Genomic DNA, 21,398 nt, shown 5'->3' on the forward strand with positions numbered 1-21,398 from the left:
TAATCTTTTACTTTCTTTTCACTACCTCGCCATTTGTATTATTACCTCCACGCTCAAAACGCACTATAGTCGCAAATATCACTGCTAAATATCCCTATGCTCAATATTAGAAATGATACGTAAATACATAATAAGTATTATTTCATCACTTTTATAAATCCTACAAATTAAAAAATATTTCAAATTTGATATGATGAAATTGAAAATCCTCTTTATAATAATGATTCAATGATGAAATTAAGTGTGATTATCATTTTTATCGCATGGAATTTTGTGTAAAATGTCATTTTATTTTATCATTCAATTGATTTATTTATTTATTTAAAAAAAAATGTATTTCACACACACACAAAATATTTAATTTTGATTACATTATTATAAAATTAAAAAAAAACTAACGGAAGTTTACATAGAAATTGGTATTTATATATTTCGGAAAAATTATTTATTATTCTGGACAAATAGTTAATTTATCGACATATTATCAAAGTCTACTTATATTATTATTGTTAACAATTATTATTAATCAAAAATAATATATTTGGTATCTTAAATTACATTAAACATTTGATTTCCGGTTAGTAAAAGTTGCTTTCAGTTTTAGTATTTCATTGGATTTCCGGTTAGATCATCTAAAATTTGGATGTATAGATTCATTCCAGTGGATTTTTTTCTATAGTTCATTTTAAGCTAGGCGTAACGTAGTTTCGAATTCTTTTATACTGCACCTCGCGTGTGTTGATAATTTATTATATATCGTATTATTAACAATTATGGGGGGTGAAGAAGGAATAGGCGTGACAACTGGTCAACCTAATTTATATAAACAGGATCTTTCAAAGCTTGTAAGTGAAATCATATTAATAAACTTATGTCTAACGGTTATTTCCATGCGTGCTACATTTAATTTAACCTTACTTTTCAATTTTTGATAGACAGCGATACCTCAAAATATTCGGATAGTACAGTATGACTTAATTCTTGACTTCATATTTTGGTTATGTATAATGTGATCGCCCTAATTATTATTTCTAGCAATAGATCATTTATTATAATCTTGATAAGCATATTTAATTTATTTTAAAAATTTACATATATCTTATAATACGAAATAATGTTGTAGTTTTTGCTTACGAAAGTATTCGATATATATTAAATATCATTGTTAAGTTGCTTTTCGTAACCCGATACCGTATGCTATAACATTAGAGAATGAATTAGAAAGGTAATTTCAACAAATTCTTATTTTTTCAATAGCTGAATTAATATTTAGCTCCGAAAATAAATAGGCAAATATAACGATAAAATATTTTTTTTATATTATAAATAATATGTCAAACAAATTAAGACATGTTTTAAAATAAAATGCTTACGCTACGAAGTATTAAAACTATTTTCTAAATATTAAATTACAATAGATAAGAGATAAATAAACATTGACCGAATATTTTTTGGAGTCACTGTATCTAACTATGATAAATTCGTTAATATTATATACTTTTCTTAAAACTTACTGACATATATATAGATATTTATTTTATATATATACATTTTTATTTAATTATTAAATTTTTAAATAAAACTTATTATTTATGTTGTGTACTTAAAACATATATATTTAAATAAATCTGTTTTTTTCTGTATATTTTAGGATGTCAGTACATTAACTGCTTTATCTCGTGAAGTTATTAGCAGACAAGCTACAATAAATATCGGTAAGTATATGGTTACTATGTTAAGATATTCTAGATATTTTATTTAAGTAGTAAAGTATTGCATCATATATATATATATAAAATAAGAAGATAACACATAGGTTGGTTGAACAGTTCTCAATCTAATATAGAAACAATTTTTTTTCTCTGCTAAATTCATTTTTATTGTTTTCCAAAAATAAGTTTCTTTTTTCTTGAGGCTGAAAACTTCTCAACTATTAATTATTTATTTATATTATTTTTTGTAGGTACCATAGGTCATGTAGCACATGGAAAATCAACAATCGTTAAAGCAATTTCAGGTGTGCAAACTGTACGCTTTAAAAATGAATTAGAAAGAAATATCACTATAAAACTTGGTGAGTATGAGTTTAATTCAAATTTTATCTATTTAAAATTTTTATATTCATAAAATTCTGTTGCTTATAGTATTAACTTTTTAAAAGTTGCTTATTTTTTTCAAGGGATTGATATTTTTACTATATTATAGGTTTATTTAAAATAATGTTTTGATATATACAATTATATATTACTATACATTTATTGATTACTTAATCATTATAAATATGCTTACATGTAGTGCAAGTTTCTGTATTAGTGAAGAAATTATTTATTTACGGAATAGATGTTAATATTTAATAATTTACGATTCTTTCTATACAAATTTGAAATATAACTTCTAATAATTTAAAGATATTTCATATATGAGAGAGAGTACGTGTACCCAAAATTGTAGTCGATAGTGTATGTTTAACATTTTTACTGCTATGCTGAAATAACTTGGTTAGCTCAGCACGTCGTGGTAGTATTTTTATTATTCAGGATTTCATAGAAATTTATCTTTCATTTTCGATGTTCTAATAAAAATTTGTAATTGTTCAATGAGGCACTTTTTATTTCAAAATGTATTCTAATTAGTGATAATGTTCAAAATGCATTAACTGTAAGTTTTCATTCAACTTTTACAATTGTAAGTAGTTCAAATACTCCGGTCATCAATGACCACTGTGGTGTCATAGGAGAAACTGTGGTCGATCATATATGACCAACATGGCATTCAAAGTAATAATAAAACAAGTTTTTTTGTAGTAATTACCAGAGCTTGAAGATAGTAATGATATTATTTTTGGTTTTAAAACAGTTATGAATAACTAAAATGTCGACGTTTTCCTGTTTCGATATTGATTATTATATTTCTCATCACAATTATTTTTTTCAGTTCAAAAATCATTCTTTTTTATCGACTTTCTTTATAATTGATATCACTAAATATTGTAGTTGGAAGTTGCTGTATAATATATCGGTTATTTATAATTGTTTCACTAATAACTAATATTTAAATGTATAGAATAGTTATTTTCAGAACCTTTCCAAGTTCTGGTAATTATTATAAGTACAGTTATCTTGTAATGCATTGAATAATTTATGAATAATATACTTTATTATGGTTGAAAGTGAATTAAAGTGTGAGTTGTGCTTGAATGTAATGAATATAAGGTAAGTAAAAATTAAAAAATTTTTTTAGTTAAATTGTCAAGTAAACATTTTGTGTTTAACCCCTTGGCCTACACGATATTTGCCAATTGTGCGAGCCATAATAAACAAGAGAGTCGTCGCGCGCCATGCCATTCTTCAACTGTTCAGCCCTATACCCGAACTGGCGCTAAATATATACTCACCACTAGTCGGACTCATGGTTTTCGCTTATGGCACAAATTCTTTACCACGAGTCAGACTCGTGGTTATAGGCCAAGAGGTTAATATAATAATAAAGAAATAATTGTAATTGCAGCATAGTTAACACTATGCCGTTCGCATGCGTAATCTGGATTCTTTTGTCTGGCACCGGCAGGACTAGCTAACATTTGATGTCACCGGCATTTGCTCGATAGTTTTGCACGGGACACCAACGTGGTGTATTTGCCTGATAATTTTTAGAGGGCATCGGACGACATAGTGTTAATAAACTCTTTTAATGCTGGTTGAAAATGTACCTACGTGAAAAATACTGATCAATTTGATGTATTTTTATAAGGACTGAGAAAAAGAAGTAAAACAATTTTGTAAAAAGTGATAATTAAAAGATTAAAAAATATTAAATAGTCTTTATAAATAAAAAAAGCAATATTTGGTCATAGTCTAATATTGTAATAAAAAAATCAAAGATAATACTATGATGCGCGATAAGTGGCTGAATTATCTGATATTAGTGATAATTTGGACTATTTTTAAATTGTCATAAAAATTATTTCCTTTTTAAATATTTGTAAATAATTTTTATTTATTAATTTACAGAGAAATCATAGATTTATTTTCAATGGATTTTAAGTATATATTAAGTGTTTACATATGTTATATTATATATTATATATTATTTGTTGATAATAATTTTTATAACGAAATTAATTTTTGAATTATTTTATGAAAATAAAGTTTTCAATTGAAATATATCGATATTTACATTCATTTTTATTGTATTATAAAACAAAGTCTATATTATTTTAATCAAAGATAATATTCTCGTTTATAAAATATAACCAAATATATCCCTTTGATTGTAATGATAAAAATAGTTATTGTAAAAGCTTATTAAAATATTGTAAAGCTTAATTAAAATATATTGAAATATATAATATAAATATCTAAATGCATGGAAGATCGAAGGGAATTAAAATGGTGTTTAGAGATGATGGTAACATGACCTTAAAAACGATTACACAATTGTACAGAATAACTTAAAACATGGAACTTGAATTCGGAGTGAATGACGCCGTTTAAATGTTTGGCATTACAGAGCATCCGGTTGAGAGACGCAGTAAGGAACAAGCAGATATACCTGGTGAAAGCTCTTCCATACCTGATAAAAGATCGCTTTCTCCTGAAAGCAACCAACAATGCTCGAAGAAGCCAAAAATCGACGAAAACACCACTTTTTATCCAGACGACAGTGAAGATAGTGTTAATTTACATCATAATTTAAGTAAAGAAGAAAGAAGATCTAAAATATTCGATATAAATAATCGAAATGTGGAAAAATTTTATTCATCAAATACTGATGCACGTTACAAAAGAAACACAAGATCTAACACTCCAATAAAGTGTGATTTTGCGAAATTTAAATTGAAAGAACTACGAATTATTTTAAAAGATATTAAATACAATAACCTGTGTAATAATAACGTCAAAGTAAAAACGTCTAAAAAGGAGATTTGGGAAGTTGAGAAAATTTTAAATAAGACAAGAGTAAATGGTGTTACGTTATATTTGGTTAAGTGGAAAGATTGGTCTAAGAATTATAATACATGGGAACCATTGGAGAATCTAACTAATTGCAATGAACTTTTGCAGAAGTTTGAGAATAAGGCCCAAATGTCCAAATTATTGAGCAAATTTAAAAGAGACGTTAATTTTTATCCAACGAAACAAGACGTTCACCAATATTTACAACAAATCAAGCAAAAAGGAGAATTAATTGATTGTGCTTCAATAGATGAAAATATTCTTTATTCTAATATAAATCATTATTTTAAACTTGTTAAATCAAGACGACACAAAGTAGAGATAAGCATTAAAGAGAAAATCTTGCGGTCAATGTTGTGTGACTTAAGAAGGGAACAATTAGAATTATTAAAAGACTGGGAAAACGAGATGAATAGTATCAGTAAAGAAAAACCATTGATACTTGTAGAAAATTTAGTAGATCTTGAAGGCCCTCCAGAAAATTTTTTTTATATCGAAGATTATCTTCCGGGTGAGGGTGTAATAATACCCGAAGATCCTCCAATTGGTTGCAATTGTGTTAATTGTGGTTCTAATACAAAATGTTGTTTTGTACAAAATGATAGTACTTTCCCATATACTTTGAAGGGAAAAATTCGTGTTAAGCCAGGTACACCAATATACGAATGCAACAAACGATGTAAATGTGATATGGATTGTCCAAATCGTATTATTCAACGTGGTACTAATAGAAAATTTTGTATTTTTAAAACTGACAATGGTAGAGGTTGGGGTGTAAAAACATTGGAAAGTATCAAGAAGGGTTCCTTTGTAACACAATATGTGGGAGAAGTAATTTCAAGCGATGAGGCTGATAAACGTGGCAAAGAATATGATGCTGCGGGTAGAACATACCTTTTTGACCTAGACTATAATGAAATCGATAATCAATGTCTTTATACGGTTGACGCAGCTGTATATGGTAACATATCTCATTTTATCAATCATTCCTGTGATCCTAACTTGACAGTCTATGGCGTTTGGATCGATTGTCTCGATCCTAACCTTCCGAAACTCGCATTATTTGCTACAAAAGATATCCAAAAGAACGAGGAAGTTACATTTGATTATGTGTTTCAACCTTTTAAGATAATGCATGAGACGAAGGATGATATTATTGAGGAAGAAAAAGAGACTGATACATCCCCAACAAATAAGATGGAAACACGACGAGACTCACCTGATTTGAGTACTGTTACTAGTAAAGTTTTCTGCAAGTGTGGTGCTAAGAATTGTAGAAAGTATTTATTTTAAGGAGTACTATAAGAACTATTTATGAAAAGAAAACTTTTGTTTATAATCATAAAGATTACATTAGCGTGTGCTTATAGTTTAATTACTTTCCTAAGATTTTATCATGTATTTTCAATAAGTAAAGTTATTATTATTTTTTTTTATTGTTTTCATTCAAAATAAAATACGTTCATCATTAAATAATTTGCGAATGTAATAATGTATTTATTTCGTTAAATATATAAATAAGTGACAATTTAATGTTGCATAACTATACAATATCTTAAGGATATTAGAATATAATGCAAACTAAGTAATGATAACAGAATGAGAAAACCTATACTTACACACAATTACTGTTATATTTTTATATGTAAAATCAATGTTTTAAAAATATCAATCAAGATTTGATCGTTATTGGAAAAGAAATAAAAAATAGAAATACTGATGGTACATTATGACATACGCTTGGTAATATTAATGTTTGTGACGAAAGCAATATTTTATATGATTTTCGTATTATATCTTCTATGAAAAATTATGTAAATAAATAGAAATAATCTACACTATAAATATATTTAGCTTATATTAGCAGTAGTACGGTTATTCCTCCATTTGTGCGGGTAATTTATTTCACAAAAACAATGCTAAATATAAAATGTGTAAATGGAACCATAAAAAGTCATTTAAAATAAGGATCAATTTTACATTCTCAAGTAGCTTTTATTGGGGTAGAAAAGTAAATTTATACGATTACAAAAATAACGCGTATTTGTACAAAAAACTGTATGTTTGTTATATGTAATATTGTGATGTGGTCATTTTTACATGTTTTTGTTTAGATGAATACAATGAGTCGATTTCTTACAATGAATTATCATAAGAATTATTTAAGATATAAGCGTGAGAAAAGAGATTTAAAACAATATTTTATAATCTTTTGATTATTATTTAGAGATGCGTAAAATAATTTTTTAGTATATACATACACATATTTTTTATAACTTTTTATAAGCTTTACAATTTTCTTTATCTCGTATAGATATATAGAACTATATATCTTATTATTTTTTATTTTTCTTTAAATTGTTTATATTATTTTTGTCATGTAATAAATTTAAAGACACCTTTATTACGCTTTATTTATCTTATTTTTCTCTAATATACATTTGTTTTTTTATATTCAATCAGATAAAAATTTCATTAATGAATTCTTCTCTTGAATTTTCAATTTGTTTTAGGATATGCGAATGCAAAGATTTATAAGTGTGATAATGAAAAATGTCCAAGACCAGCTTGTTACATATCAGGAGGATCTAGCAAAGATGATTCTTTCCCCTGCTTGCGTCCAGTTTGTTCTGGACGATTTCAATTAGTTCGACATGTCTCATTCGTAGATTGTCCTGGACACGATATTCTTATGGCAACTATGCTTAATGGAGCAGCTGTTATGGATGCAGCATTACTTTTAATCGGTATTATTTATAAACTCTACAAATGTGTTAGATCAAAATTATAATTAATTTATTTGAGGTTGAAATAATTTCTTTTATTTTACTTAGCTGGCAATGAGTCTTGTCCACAACCACAAACTTCTGAACATTTAGCTGCTATTGAAATTATGAAACTAAAGCACATAATCATTTTGCAAAATAAAATTGACTTGGTAAAAGAAGCTCAAGCAAAAGAGCAGTATGAACAAATATTGAAATTCGTTCAAGGTAATATTATATAGCAATATTAATTAGTACTAAATATATACATACATACAAATTCTTTAAATAGTATATAATAGTAATAATAAATAGTAAATAGTAATTAAAAAAAGAATTAAAACATTAATATTTTGTTATCAATTATTCTTAAGATAATTGTCTATATAATTATTTTCTATCTTAAATAAATCAGGTACTGTAGCGGAAGGAGCTCCTGTTATTCCGATATCTGCTCAATTAAAATATAACATTGAAGTATTGTGCGAGTACATAACAAAGAAAATTCCGGTTCCACTTAGAGATTTTACATCAGAACCACGATTGATCGTTATCCGATCTTTTGACGTTAATAAGCCTGGTTGCGAAGTAGATGATCTTAAGGGTGGAGTAGCAGGAGGAAGTATATTGAGAGGTGTACTGAAGGTACTTCTTATCCCTTTTTTATATCTATTTCTTCCGTTTAAATTTTTCACAGCAGTATTTTTAGTTTTCTGGGTTTCTTTTTTATTTATTTTAAATAAATAACCGAAATAGAAAGAGTATATTTTTACATTTTTACAGGTTGGCATGGAAATTGAAGTTCGACCTGGATTAGTTTCGAAAGATAGCGAAGGGAAATTAACATGTCGTCCTATATTTTCACGCATCGTTTCGCTATTTGCTGAGCAAAATGAATTACAATTTGCAGTTCCGGGTGGTCTTATAGGTAAGTAATTTACTGTATTAATTACTTATTACTTAATAAAATGTATCTTTTGCAATATCCTTGATAGATTAGATTCAAGATTGCATTTTCTGTGATGCCAGACTAAGATAGAATGTTAACGTATCTGTTTAAAGCAGAAAAATTGTGCAGAAGTGACACAAGAAATCTTAAATTCGAAGAGAAATTACTCAAAATTATGAAAACGATATGAAAGGCATATTCAGGACGATTCTTGGAATTGGGATAGGCAACTGTTCTTTATTAAGTAAAAATAGAAAAAATGATTGAAGAAAAAATCATATGACATAATACGTCCTCATTTCCTGATGAATATACTTTTACGAATAATAGGATGTTCAATATAAGGATGATAGCCTTATGAAGTAACGATATAAAATATCAAATATCTCGTAAATTATTGATATTTCGATAATTTTGGGTTAATACTTTTATACGCAGGATAAAAAAAGAAAATCGATTGGTTAAAAAAAAAAAATAGGGGTGCATTTAAGAATAAAGTGCATTTGGACAAAGCAGGTGCATTGGTATATTCATATAAAAAATAAGATAACAAGAAGTTAGGATATATTATGTCATATGTGTGATTCTTTTCCTATAAAACTTCTTTCTATTTTTACTTAATTCTTGTTATTACGATTTGATTATCAATTCTAATAATATATTTTTTCAATTTTCCTTCGTATGATTCCACATTTAGTTATAAACAAAATAGAAATCAATTTTGAATTCTTATTGTCTTCTGAGATTTCTTAAATTATATCTATGAAATTACGGAAAATTTAATCTTTTTATAAAAATGTCTTCATTTATATAAGCGTAGTGATATTAGTCGAATCTATTTAATTATAATAAATAAATTAGCATTAGTATAATGATCTATAATTCTTGAAGGTGTCGGAACGAAAATCGAACCAACTTTATGCAGAGCTGATCGTTTAGTGGGACAAATATTGGGAGCTGTTGGGGCATTACCTAAAATATTTATTGAACTTGAGATATCGTACTATCTTTTGAAACGTTTGTTGGGTGTAAGAACAGAGGGTGATAAAAAAGGAGCGAGAGTAAGATTATTATTATTTATCTTTTTTTTATGATCTATAATTTTTATAATTTGAGGTCTTTGATAATTTTTTTTTTGTAGGTACCAAAATTATCTAGACACGAAGTATTGTTAGTGAACATTGGCTCTCTTAGTACCGGTGGTCGAGTTGTAGCTACTCGTGCCGATTTAGCTAAAATAAGTTTGACAAGTCCAGTGTGTACTGAAATTGACGAAAAGATTGCATTATCGCGTCGTATTGAAAAGCATTGGCGTTTAATTGGTTGGGGTCAAATTTGTGGAGGACAGACAATAGAACCTGTTCTTGATGGAAAATAATTTCATTAACTTTTCGCTAAGAGATGTTAAAACAGAAATTTATTAAGTCTTATAACTTATCCTGTGGGTTTATAAAGTTGTAAGCAATATTTGTAATAAATCGTATAATTTATCTTACGCGTTTTATTTTTATGCACCATTGTTTTATTTCTTTTTTTTTTCATTTAATTCTGTAGTGATTTTTTCTCTAAAGATTATAAATCAATGATGACTGCGGCGCGCTCAAACTCAGCCTATTAAATTATACAATTTTATATTTGCATGTCACATGTTGATGTTCATTTGAATACTTTCGTATATATTGATAAACTCAAGCGGGCTTATATATACGCAAGCGTATATATCATTAAATATATGAATGAAAGCATATGAAAATGAGAAATGCAAAGAAAATAAAAGCACATCTTCTGGCGATGCTAGTATTATTTATAAATGGTTGAATTTAAACAGCTGTACGCGCTGCATTCAAGCATATGCATCTATCGAATGACAGATGAGACGAATCCATGAGTGATATTGTTTAAATCATTTTTTTCATCGAATATTTTTAATTATTTTAATACTCGAAATTCCAAAAAATCTAAGCAACATGATGATTCATTTTCGGTAATATCATTTAATTAAGAAAATTATATTTCTTTTAAAATTTTAAGTGCAGGATGCCAAGATTCGTTGGACATTACATAGGAATATCTTTTCAAGCTGAATTATTAGTAATGACTTTGTTAGGTTTGGTAAGATTTTTTAAATAACTTTTGGATATAATTTATTTTTCTATTTATAATGTTCTAAGTATAATCATAAAGATATATCTATCATCTTAAGAAAATTGATATATCATGAAAATAATAATTCTGAAATCGTTAAAGTAAATAACGAGATGATAATATTCCGAAGCTCAACAGCACATTGGAATGGCGTCCTTTTGACTGGTCCAAACAAATTGAAAAGATTTGGAATCTATCATTGACTCAACAGTATCTCATTTTCTATACAGATTTCGAATATTGGATAAAAACAAGTTAGTATCGAGATAAATATATTCTATATGTAACCCGAGAATGATATATTCTATTAATAATTATTTTCTAATTATAATCAGTTTTAACATGGGTTGTTATTACAAGGAAGATCGTTGCTTACATTTATACATTTTTCTATATAATAAATTTTTATCCAATTTTAACGTGGAGTCGGCCAAATTTACTTCTACCATGGTTGATTCTGAGTTTTTTTCAAAATCTTATCCTAAAATTAATCGTCATTATGGTATTCATATGGTTATGGGGTAGAGAAAGATTTTCTTCATTTCGAATGATCGAATTTATTCTCGTTGAGCTTCTTTCGCTAAGTAAGCCTGATTTGTATTTATCTTTATTAACGTGTAATATCGATTAATATTCATAGATTGTTTAGAACCGTATTTACTAAATTTATCTATTAAAAAAAACAACGATAACATTTTCAACAGCTAATTCTGCTTATATCTGGTATGCAATTGCATGTTCCTACATACAGTTGAGAAAAATAGAAAAGATTCGTAAGATAAGGAAAGTTTTGAAAGCAAAATATTCTATCACACATGATTTATTTTCCTCTAATGAAAGTAACATGGAAATAAGCAAAGAATCCTCGTTCGGTTCGTCTTCAGGAAGACATCACATGAGCTTACCAAATCTAAATGATGCCTTTTATCGTTCGATTTTTAACGATTGCAGCGATAATAAAATATTTAGATCGTTGACAACGTTGATGACCGTCAGCAGCTTTGAATCTGATGATACAGAAGAAGTTATTTCTCAGATAATTCGTAATAATAATTTGACGCCTGCTGATAAATGTATGAAGCTTTTGGGTTTAACTGATGTTGATGTGATTAGTGCACGCGCTAGAGTTCGTAAAAGGATATTAGAAAATACTAGAATGAATAAGATTGAAGAAGAATATGCAAAAAAAAATGAAATAGAACAAATTGATCCCTTGAAAGATTACAGGATAAAAGATTCATTTAATATTGATTACTTGATGACAAAAACTAGTATGTGCAAATCTCAAACAAATGATAACCAAGTTGAGAAAGCGTTCAGAGAAGTAAAACGAAAAGGTGGTGAATTTTTCAAACCAACTGAGCCTTATAAGACCCAAAAGATTGACGAGAAGATCGATGATGTTAAAACAAAAGATGAATTAATCGTCAAATTACCAATAAAAGCGGTGGAATTCACACAACCTAAAGAATCAAACACAGTTATTGTACTTGATTGTATCGATGAGAAAGAAAAAATTAATTTTGAATTTGTTAAGAATAAGAAAAAAAACCAGAAAGTATGTCCATTGATGAGAGATAAAATCAAGTCTAGACCATGCTTTCCTTTCGTATGGAACAGACAATTGAAAGAATGCCCTTTTAAAGAACAAACTATCCTTTCTGATTTTATTTTTCCTTCCTTTTTAAATACAAGAGATAAATCTTCAGGTGAAGTTTATTGTACAACTAATCGTGAAATTAACAATATAAGAAATGATAATAAAATTCCAGTAGAAAATACTATTTCTTTGGATAACAGAACATTATCCAAAAATAATATTACGATTACGAATTTTGATCAACAAGAAAATACAAAGATTAATTGTAATATATTTTCACAAAGTCAAATGACTAGTGCGGAAGATTTTATTCATACAGAATTGGAAGATAATGATGTCTTAAGTAAAAATATTTGTTACGTGTATCATTACAAAATATATATATATAAAATTAGAATAAATAAATTATATATATTAATAGTAATAATTTATTTATATAGTCTAATAAAAAGAAAAGGTTTATAACTTTTAGGGTAAATAGTACTCGTTAAATGATAAAAAAAAGTCATAATAAACATGGGTCAAAAAATATATATTTTCAAAGTTATAATCAATTTCTTGTTCTAGCTGAAATAAGTATCTTTTCCTTTGTGGAAGCTGAAAAAATTGTTTACAACTTTGAAAATATTTATTTTTCGATCCAGAAATTTTTTCATTATTTGGCGAATACTATCAATCCTAGAAGTTATGAACCCTTTTCTTTTATTACCCTGTATATAATATACATATTAGAAATACTTTCTTTTTCTTTTTATAGAGGAAGCTAATATAAGAACAACAAATTTTGTAAAAGACACATCCGAAACACTTCATTTAGAAACGAGAAGAAATTACAACTATATTTCCAACGATCAATCTCACATTCTTCCTTATACTAGTGTCTTCTCCACAATGGGCTGCTTATCATTCTGTCAAAAATTTATCACTAATCCCTATAGCAGAGAATTGCTGATCGATGAAATTTTGGATCCTCGATTACTATTTAATGAAAAATTTATTAAAAATACGAATGATGTCTATAGGGAAACGTTGTTTAAATCTTGTAGTTCAAAGGATTTATTAGATCGAGGACAAATTATGACACAGAATATAATGAATACAGAGTTATTGTTTAAAATGCCAGAACAAATGACGTATTATACTGGTGTAGAATACAAATTTGTATTTAATCCTCAAGTTCAAGAAAAAAATTTAGGACTAAATCTTCAACATCAAAAGTTAATTACAGAACATAGGTATTTTTTTAAACGTTTGTATTTAAATAATAATATTTCATTGAAGTATTATCATTTTAGATACACAAGTATTAAATCAAAAGAAGAACAAAAAAATAATGATCCAATCAACATTTATGAAAGTTTCTGGAGTAAAATAGATTTAAATAATAATGCGGATATCAATTACGACAGAATTAATATTCAAACAACAGAAAGTTTAGACAATTATAAATACGATAATAAAGTGAATAATAATTATCACATGGACAATGTATATTCAAAGTTTTCAACAAATAACAATTTAAATCAATTATCCAATATTGAGAATCTAATTGAAAACGACGAATGTTATAAAGATAATATAGAAAATGTACCATGTTATTGTAAAAATTGGAATATTATGTCAGTAGAAGATACTTCAAAACACGAACAGTCAAATTTTTCGGAGAAACCATCTTCATATTCTAATAACATTAGAAACGAGTCACTTCATAGATTATTTAATGTTAAAAATAAGATAGTCAAGACATCGTTTGATAATAATAAAAATTTTAAATACTTCGATCAATCGAGACATTACGTGGAATTATTGAAAACGAAGAAGAAACGAGTGACATCATCTAGAGAAAGAGAATTATTAGAAATGAAAGCTTTGAGAGCTTACAACGAGATAACTTTGTTAGAAGATAAACGAGAAATGGAAGAAAAGAAACAACAAGAGAAAATGGAAACGATATATTCCTTCACAGACAATAACAAATTTCTGACGATGCAAATAATGTCTTGTTCTAAAGCGAAAAGTAAATACAGCCAAATACAAAGAGAAAAAGAAATTGATTTATCTAAATGTAATATACATCAAGACCATTTTAATTCGTACAATGAAATTGAAATACGTAACACGAATGATTCTTTTTTCGAATATGTTAGTAATATTAACAGTGAAGAAATGACTAAGGAAAAAGAAAATATTAATTTTCTTGAAAATGAGCCGTCATCTTCTCAATTACCAAGTATACAAAATAAGGATGCTGCAATTATGCTTAATCTTTTGGATCGTCATGGTAGTTACTGGTTCAAGCAGGAACTCAGAAGAATTCTGGCAATAAAGGATAGTCAAGTGCATGTGAAATATAACAGACCTAATCAAGTTATAATGAAATTGAATCTTCCTTTAAGAAGCAGTGAAAATATAAATGATAGCCTTGAATTTGACAGTAATACTGAAAAACAAGGCATAAGTTTTCATTTTAGAGAACCTTTCTCTCATCAATACTTACAAACTAATTTGGATTTGAATTCAAGTAGAAATTTGAGGACTTTTAATTCAACAGAATCCATTATTTCTAAGAAAAATGTGCGTACTAATACGTCCAATTTTAAAGATTTTATTGAATATACAGAAAATAAAAAAATAATTAAAGGAGAAGAAGAAGAAGAAATAAAAATGATAAATACCCCAAAAGAACCTGAAATTAAAAAGATCGAGAAATCCAAGGTCGACATTGCAAGTGTTGAAAAAAATGATGCATTTTCTTCCTTAACAAACTTTACCTCAATTTCATCTTCTCCAATAACTGAAGAAGATATAACTAAATCGATCGATAATTTTGATCATCTTCAAGTTAGAAACATGTTTCTACACGTAATGGATATTGCAAGAGACGTCCAATCGAGCTTACGTCCTCATGGTATTTTATTAGGTAATAAAAGTGTACAAGAAATAAATATCGCATCATCCCGTCTTTGTGTTGATCAGCAGAGAGATATAGTTGATGACATCACAGCAAGCTTGGTTCATGCTGCATTCTCTTATAAACCTGAGATTATGATTCGAACTTTTCCATATGATTTTCAATCTATCAATGACGAAAGATCTATATCGTTCTTAAACAATTTTTACAATACTTATCGTATGCCATTGGCCGACAATGAATCCATTCTTTATGCTAATAATGAAATGGATATTTATGCTGAAAACACATTGACACTAACGAATGACCAAGAAATGGAAGATGATGCTAATGATCTTGATAATATTCTACAAAGTTCACGTGATTCTACGGATACTGATAGAATTTTTAATTTTTATATCTTGGTGAGGGAAGACGAGGATTTGCCTTTGGATTTAACAATAAGACCGACTTCTTCTGATAATTTTTCTGAAAACGAAGTTATTCGATATGACAGCGAAGTTACATTCAGCGAAACAAGGACAATGGATATCGTTGATCCAGAAATAGATTTTTCTTGGAGTGAGACGATCGAGAATTTCGATCAACCTTCCTTCAAAGTGCTGATAGCTTTCTTTAGTTTTATCTTAGCACTTTACGTAGAATTTTTAAGATCATACTTCTTTTCTAGTTCATCAGATTCGCATAATTCTGTATATGGTTACAGGCCGTACGAAGTACATTCGAATAATATATTTAAGACAAATTTTTCTAACGAGTTAATAGCAAAGAAATGTGACACTGTTGTTTCCTCCAATTTGGTGAACGTAACAGAGTTGGTTAATCAACTTAAAGAACAAGAAAGAATCGGTGTAATTGATTTCGCTAATGAAGTTGAAAAGGATGATCAAGTTTCGATAGAAAGTGCAAATCCACAAGTCTCAAATATAAGAGATAGTTTTGATACCATGTATACTAGAAGTACTGTTAAATCTGAAAATGATATATCTTTTGGAGAAGGTAGCTTGATGGAAGACTTTTCTTGACAATTTCTCAGAGGATTCGTACTTTATATTTAGCGATTGAATCACTAATTATAAATAATTATTACAATTTTCTTCTTTTTATTTATCTCACTGATATTATTTATCTCAATCTATACATATTTAATATTATTTTTGTTTACTATCATTTTGTTAACAAAATATTTTTATTATTTTAACAACTACGCATGCGCGCGCGCTAAATTATTTCGATTGTTTTATTTTGATGAATAAGAAAAGTTTTCATGAATTTTTTAATAACATTCAACAAATTTCGTCATATCCCTGACCATAATCAGGTACCACGTGATCAGGATCACAGATAGTGTCTTTAACCGCATCCATAACATATGCCTTGAAGATTCTGAAATTTATCTTGCTGCTATCTAAATTTTCATAAAGATACATTGGCAATCTATTGGAGATCATCCAAACGCTTTGATTTTCTTCATGATCGACCTTAATATCGTTAGGAAATACCAACGAGGTGTTACTGGTACCTATAACACCTAAATTCTGAGGTATATATTCTTTTCTGGTGTCCCAACACCATACGGAGTCACGAGTAACCATGTTAAAGAACATTACACCATTTCTGTCAACAACGGAACCAGATGAATGCCCATAATCCTTGGCTCTTGGCCTTCCAATCGGTATGAATTTATCAGTATTATGATCGATCATTCTCTTGTCTCTAAGGACAGACGTGGAGACTGCGAATTCTCTGAAACTCGACATGGGATGAAAGAACAGGGTTCTATCGTTGTGAATATCGATAGGACTGAGTGCAATACCAAATATTCCATCAGTCCATTGAAATTTAATTCCATGGAGCTCATACTTGGATGCCAAAGGATCAGGATAAAAGAAATGATGTTCGAATCTGAATGATAAATCTTTGTATAAGTCATACACGACAATACCGAATCTCCAAACGTCCGAAAGATATGCTATTGCTCCACCACAATCTCCATCTCTTACATCGACCACTATATTCGTAAACAAAGAGTCCTGTTTGACTTGTTCCTGTGGTAAAGTATATTTCCTGATCAACGTATCAGTTCGAAGATCGAAAATGAAGAGAGCTGGTGGACAAGTCTGCGTTGGTTTTTTCGAAATATTTGTCACCCCAGAATCCAAAACCCAAAGACGATCACATTCGTCTACTTGCAACCTAAACACTGACGTGAGATCATCACAGTTACCTGAAAACATAATGAAATATTAGAAAATCATTTCGATAGACATAATGTATCCATATTCAAACTAACCAGATTTATTCCAATCCCAATTAGGATATGGTTTCAATTTTGGACTCTTTGTTTTGGAATATCTTGGAACGGTTGCTAATGTAACTGGTATTCCTTCCTTCCATTTTGGAAGAGTTATGAATACTTTGTTTTGATAAATGTCTAATCCTAAAGGTAAATTATTTTCAGCTATGTAATCACCATCAAATATGGCTTGATCTCGTTCCTCGATACTGTCGAATTCAAAGTCTACAGTGGACCAAGCGTAAACCTACATAAAAATTAGCAAAATCGATAAAAAATTGATAATTGTTTTTAGAAAGAGATAATCGATTATTTACCAGACTCATCGCTGGTCCAACATATTCGTCTTCGACTGGCTCGTTGTTTCGATCATAATTAAATCCATGAAATTCCAATTGATTTATCGAATGAGCTTCGTTTCTAAAGACATCACCGCTAATGGCTAACGGGTTATCATGATTATGCGATTTGAAAAATCCACCTGCCGCAATCGGGGTAGAACCGTAAAGAATATTACTTTTTTCGGTTGACCCTGTTAATTTAGTTTCCAATGAATTTCCATGAGAATTACACGAAATTGGACTGGATAATTCTTCGTGCGATATCAGATTACCTGCTGACTAATGAAAGTAACATATAGATAAATCAGCATATAGAAAATAAACGATTAGATTTTATTTTCTATAATTTCAATATCGTTGTCACTGATCGATACGGGAAATATAATATTTGGATTTAATTCGATTGTACCGAGTCGCTAAGAGGAAAAATAGGTGCCTCGAGTTCTCGTGAAATTGGTGCAATACTAGGATGAGCTGCAAATTGTTGAAAACCAAGAAGAGACATCGAAAGAAGCCATGGCATTACGTGGGCCATACCTACAAAAAGAAATTCAAGAAAAAGTTTATACGAAACTCACGGTCGAAGTATATATATAATACTTTCATTACATATTTTCAAATGATCAAAGAGTAAATCTTCATTTGGCCATAGAGTCACTATATCAAAAAATAATTAACTCCATAAAACGAAAAATAAAGAAAACTGATAGAGTAATATACATCGTAGTATTATCTATTATTGAACGATTATACATATTATTCTTAATGATGTTAAGCGTAATTAATAAGAATATATATATTGTAAATATAAGCATAAATTAAATACTTTGGTATTAACATTTAAAAATATTCTAATAGTGGAGTTAATCTCTGTGATCTGTAAACGTCTCATTTTGTCTTTTTAAATACGTAACGAATTTATGATCTCTTGCCAAATCGTTAAAATCGACTTCTACGGTAAAAGCATAAGAGAAGTTATGCAACACGTGAAATGTCTTTTCGCTTGAAGCAAAATTTCGCAAGTTAATTGAAAAATGGATCGATCGGAACTTTGCCTTTTGTGTTCTGTTAACGAAGATGTGTATCATAAAATCTCCCACATAGGGAAAGAGATATATATGCAATACTTTAACATTATTTAATGATCATCGATAAGGTAAATGTTGAAAAACATGATCAATGTAATATGTCGTAATTCGTATGTTTGATCTTTCCCGTAAAAATATAAACGAAGTAATCTTGTTTCCGTTTTCGTTTATTTCAACAAATCTTCAAAAGGAAATGCGTATAAAAAAGAAAATTACATTTCTTATGCAAGAATTATTTGATTGTTTGATCGATGTTTAATTTATTTCAAAAATATACAAATGTTTCAAACAATCGTGATCAATTTTATAAACTCCAGTTATTTTTACTTACCTTAAAGACGAATAACAAGTATTCTATAATAAATAACAATAATTTCGATGAATCAACGAACGAGATAGGTCGGTTATGAGAAATATCATTCACAGATTAATTAAAAAGTTAATTAATGAAAGTGAATGATGCTTATTTCAAAGTAACACTTTAAAAGGAAATTCAATTACTTTCGATCTTAAAATGAAATCGATTTACTTCGGAGGATAGGTATAGTAACGAAAATGATTTAACTTGTTTTTGAGCAAGTCGAGTGAGACTTTCGCGATGAGAGAAAATCAAGGAGTACACACGATATCGTTCGAGATGGGAGCATGGATGATTCCTGACTGCCATATTCTATTCACTATACGGCTCGTAAGTACCTCGATATTACAAGAAGAGAGAGAATGGCTGATCCCTTCTCTTTGAAGATGTTTTCCTTCATTTTTTTTAGCATCTTCAATCGTGTCTTCACAGAGAACGACGATAGCTTATAGGTCAGCAATGCGAATTCAAGGGAGTTGGAAATTCGTGACACTTCTTCAGAGAAAAGGTCGCACTTATTTCTCGGTCAATAGAAATTCCTCTCGAAGTCTCTTCGTTTCTCATAGAATAATAAATCAAAGATAATAACATTTTCTAATTAAATGAAACGAATAATATTCGTTATATCTTTAACGCGTGTTCATTTTTCATAAATTAATCAATATATTTTCTATTAATGTAAAATTATATTTTATATTAATTATATTATTATACGAATTAAAGTTAAATGTTTAATGTGGTATGAAAGTTAAGTTATAATATTTCGATGAAAATATCGTGGCAATAATAGTACTATATTTATAATACGTTTATCTTTAATTATTCTAATATCAATAAAAATTAACCACCTTATTAGTTTAGTTACTTCTTAAACTTATAGAGATTTTAAATAAAGAGCAAGCTGCTTTAAACAGAAGCATAACCAATGTACATATTGCATGAATATTGGTAATTAATGTTAGTAAGATGTTTATTCGAATCGTGTGACTTAGATATCCACCTCTCCCATTGTCGATGAGACACGCTGTATTTTTTACGCTAGGAACTTTCCCTTTCGTTGTAGCAAACTAATCCGGATCATAATAGAGTAGATTGTTACTACATAGGTCACCATTGGCTACGTGTTTGCTCATTGAAAAGATTAAGAGAAAGAAATGTCAAGTTTCTTTATTTTCTTTCAAAGTTCCATTGATCAAATATCTAAATTTAAATATCAATAACTTTTTGTTATGCTACAATTTCGATCGAGATCGTTGTCAATGTCTTTTTACGTTCTTCGGTATATTTCACAATAAGATTTGTTGTCTATTTATATATATATATATATATATAAGAATGTTAAAACATTAAATCGGTAAAAAATCTTACTATTACATAATTGTGTAAATGTATCTAAAAGAGTAAAATAATTGTTAATTTTGTATATCTGTGTCATTTGATTTTTTCTTACTAGATATATTATGAATAAACATATATGAAATGTCTAACGAAAAAAAGGAATATTGCATTTCAAAGAAAGGCGAAATATTCTACTGTTATGTAATCGTCCTTAAAAAAACTGGTTTTCAACAAGAGTGAGTAAAGTTATTAAGTTTTTACGAGGAGACAGTGGGTCTCTCTACCAAGAAACGTTTTTATCAATCTCAACTTCAAAAATTTTCTTTGGTGAAACTCCTATATTAATTTAATAGGAGTAAGTAACATCTCATATGTAGTCATGGAAAAATTTCAAAGCGTCAGCTCGGTTAAGTTTTCGAAAGGAGCTAAAGAAAGCTTCATCTTATTGGTCTGTAAAATTAATGATCAGTCAAACGATAATTGCTAACGTTTACGCATAATGCTGCACCGGAAATTATATTGTTCTACATAGGTTTACTATTATGATCTAAAGAAATGAGTCATGTACGTGACTTGGAATTCTTTTCTTTCTTTTAAATTCAATTCTTTAAACATTTTTCATTTAGGTTACTGTTACAATTATTGGCACATG

At 28.4% G+C, this 21,398-nt stretch overlaps 3 protein-coding genes across 4 annotated transcripts in view; 1 reads left to right on the forward strand and 2 right to left on the reverse strand.

The window, feature by feature from the left end:
- LOC106786083 (28S ribosomal protein S18c, mitochondrial) overlaps window positions 1-116 on the reverse strand; it is a 1,637-nt gene extending 1,521 nt beyond the window's left edge. Inside the window, exon 1 of the mRNA XM_014747105.1 lies at window positions 46-116. The gene's annotated coding sequence lies outside the window, so the exon portion shown is untranslated. The remainder of the gene's footprint in view (window positions 1-45) is intronic.
- A 444-nt stretch (window positions 117-560) lies between these two features.
- Window positions 561-10,164, forward strand: LOC106786077 (eukaryotic translation initiation factor 2 subunit 3, Y-linked-like). Of its 2 annotated transcripts, XM_014747094.1 has the most exons (9): window positions 621-845; window positions 1,652-1,715; window positions 1,964-2,074; window positions 7,469-7,702; window positions 7,790-7,948; window positions 8,136-8,365; window positions 8,504-8,648; window positions 9,561-9,730; window positions 9,811-10,164. In XM_014747094.1, the coding sequence occupies exons 1-9, from the start codon at window positions 774-776 to the stop codon at window positions 10,045-10,047; spliced, it is 1,422 nt and encodes a 473-aa protein (XP_014602580.1). In that variant the 5' UTR covers window positions 621-773; the 3' UTR covers window positions 10,048-10,164. The 2 variants fall into 2 exon arrangements, with proteins under 2 accessions (XP_014602579.1, XP_014602580.1); XM_014747093.1 differs by lacking the exons at window positions 7,469-7,702; window positions 7,790-7,948; window positions 8,136-8,365; ... (1 more) ...; window positions 9,561-9,730; window positions 9,811-10,164 and adding an exon at window positions 4,510-6,426 and having other exon boundaries at window positions 561-845.
- Window positions 10,165-16,611: 6,447 nt separating this feature from the next.
- Window positions 16,612-18,517, reverse strand: LOC106786060 (protein yellow-like). The gene is made up of 4 exons (XM_014747056.1): window positions 18,372-18,517; window positions 17,939-18,241; window positions 17,619-17,868; window positions 16,612-17,552 (listed from the first exon to the last, which is right to left on the reverse strand). The coding sequence occupies exons 1-4, from the start codon at window positions 18,495-18,497 to the stop codon at window positions 16,612-16,614; spliced, it is 1,620 nt and encodes a 539-aa protein (XP_014602542.1). The 5' UTR covers window positions 18,498-18,517.
- Between the last annotated feature and the right edge of the window lie 2,881 nt (window positions 18,518-21,398).

Source organism: Polistes canadensis, unplaced genomic scaffold (genome assembly GCF_001313835.1).
Source record: "Polistes canadensis isolate GaletaPanama2010 unplaced genomic scaffold, ASM131383v1 scaffold_64, whole genome shotgun sequence".
Classification (NCBI taxonomy): domain Eukaryota; kingdom Metazoa; phylum Arthropoda; class Insecta; order Hymenoptera; family Vespidae; genus Polistes; species Polistes canadensis.

Excerpts from the sequence above, each read along its gene's own strand:
- LOC106786077 (XM_014747093.1), top strand. The coding sequence starts at position 774 with ATGGGGGGTGAAGAAGGAATAGGCGTGACAACTGGTCAACCTAATTTA. Across the intron at positions 846-1,651 it reads AACAGGATCTTTCAAAGCTT|GATGTCAGTACATTAACTGC; the intron begins GTAAGTGAAATC and ends TGTATATTTTAG. Across the intron at positions 1,716-1,963 it reads ACAAGCTACAATAAATATCG|GTACCATAGGTCATGTAGCA; the intron begins GTAAGTATATGG and ends TATTTTTTGTAG.
- LOC106786060 (XM_014747056.1), bottom strand. The coding sequence starts at position 18,497 with ATGGCCCACGTAATGCCATGGCTTCTTTCGATGTCTCTTCTTGGTTTT. Across the intron at positions 17,869-17,938 it reads TTGGACCAGCGATGAGTCTG|GTTTACGCTTGGTCCACTGT; the intron begins GTAAATAATCGA and ends ATTTTTATGTAG. Across the intron at positions 17,553-17,618 it reads TTGGGATTGGAATAAATCTG|GTAACTGTGATGATCTCACG; the intron begins GTTAGTTTGAAT and ends TTATGTTTTCAG.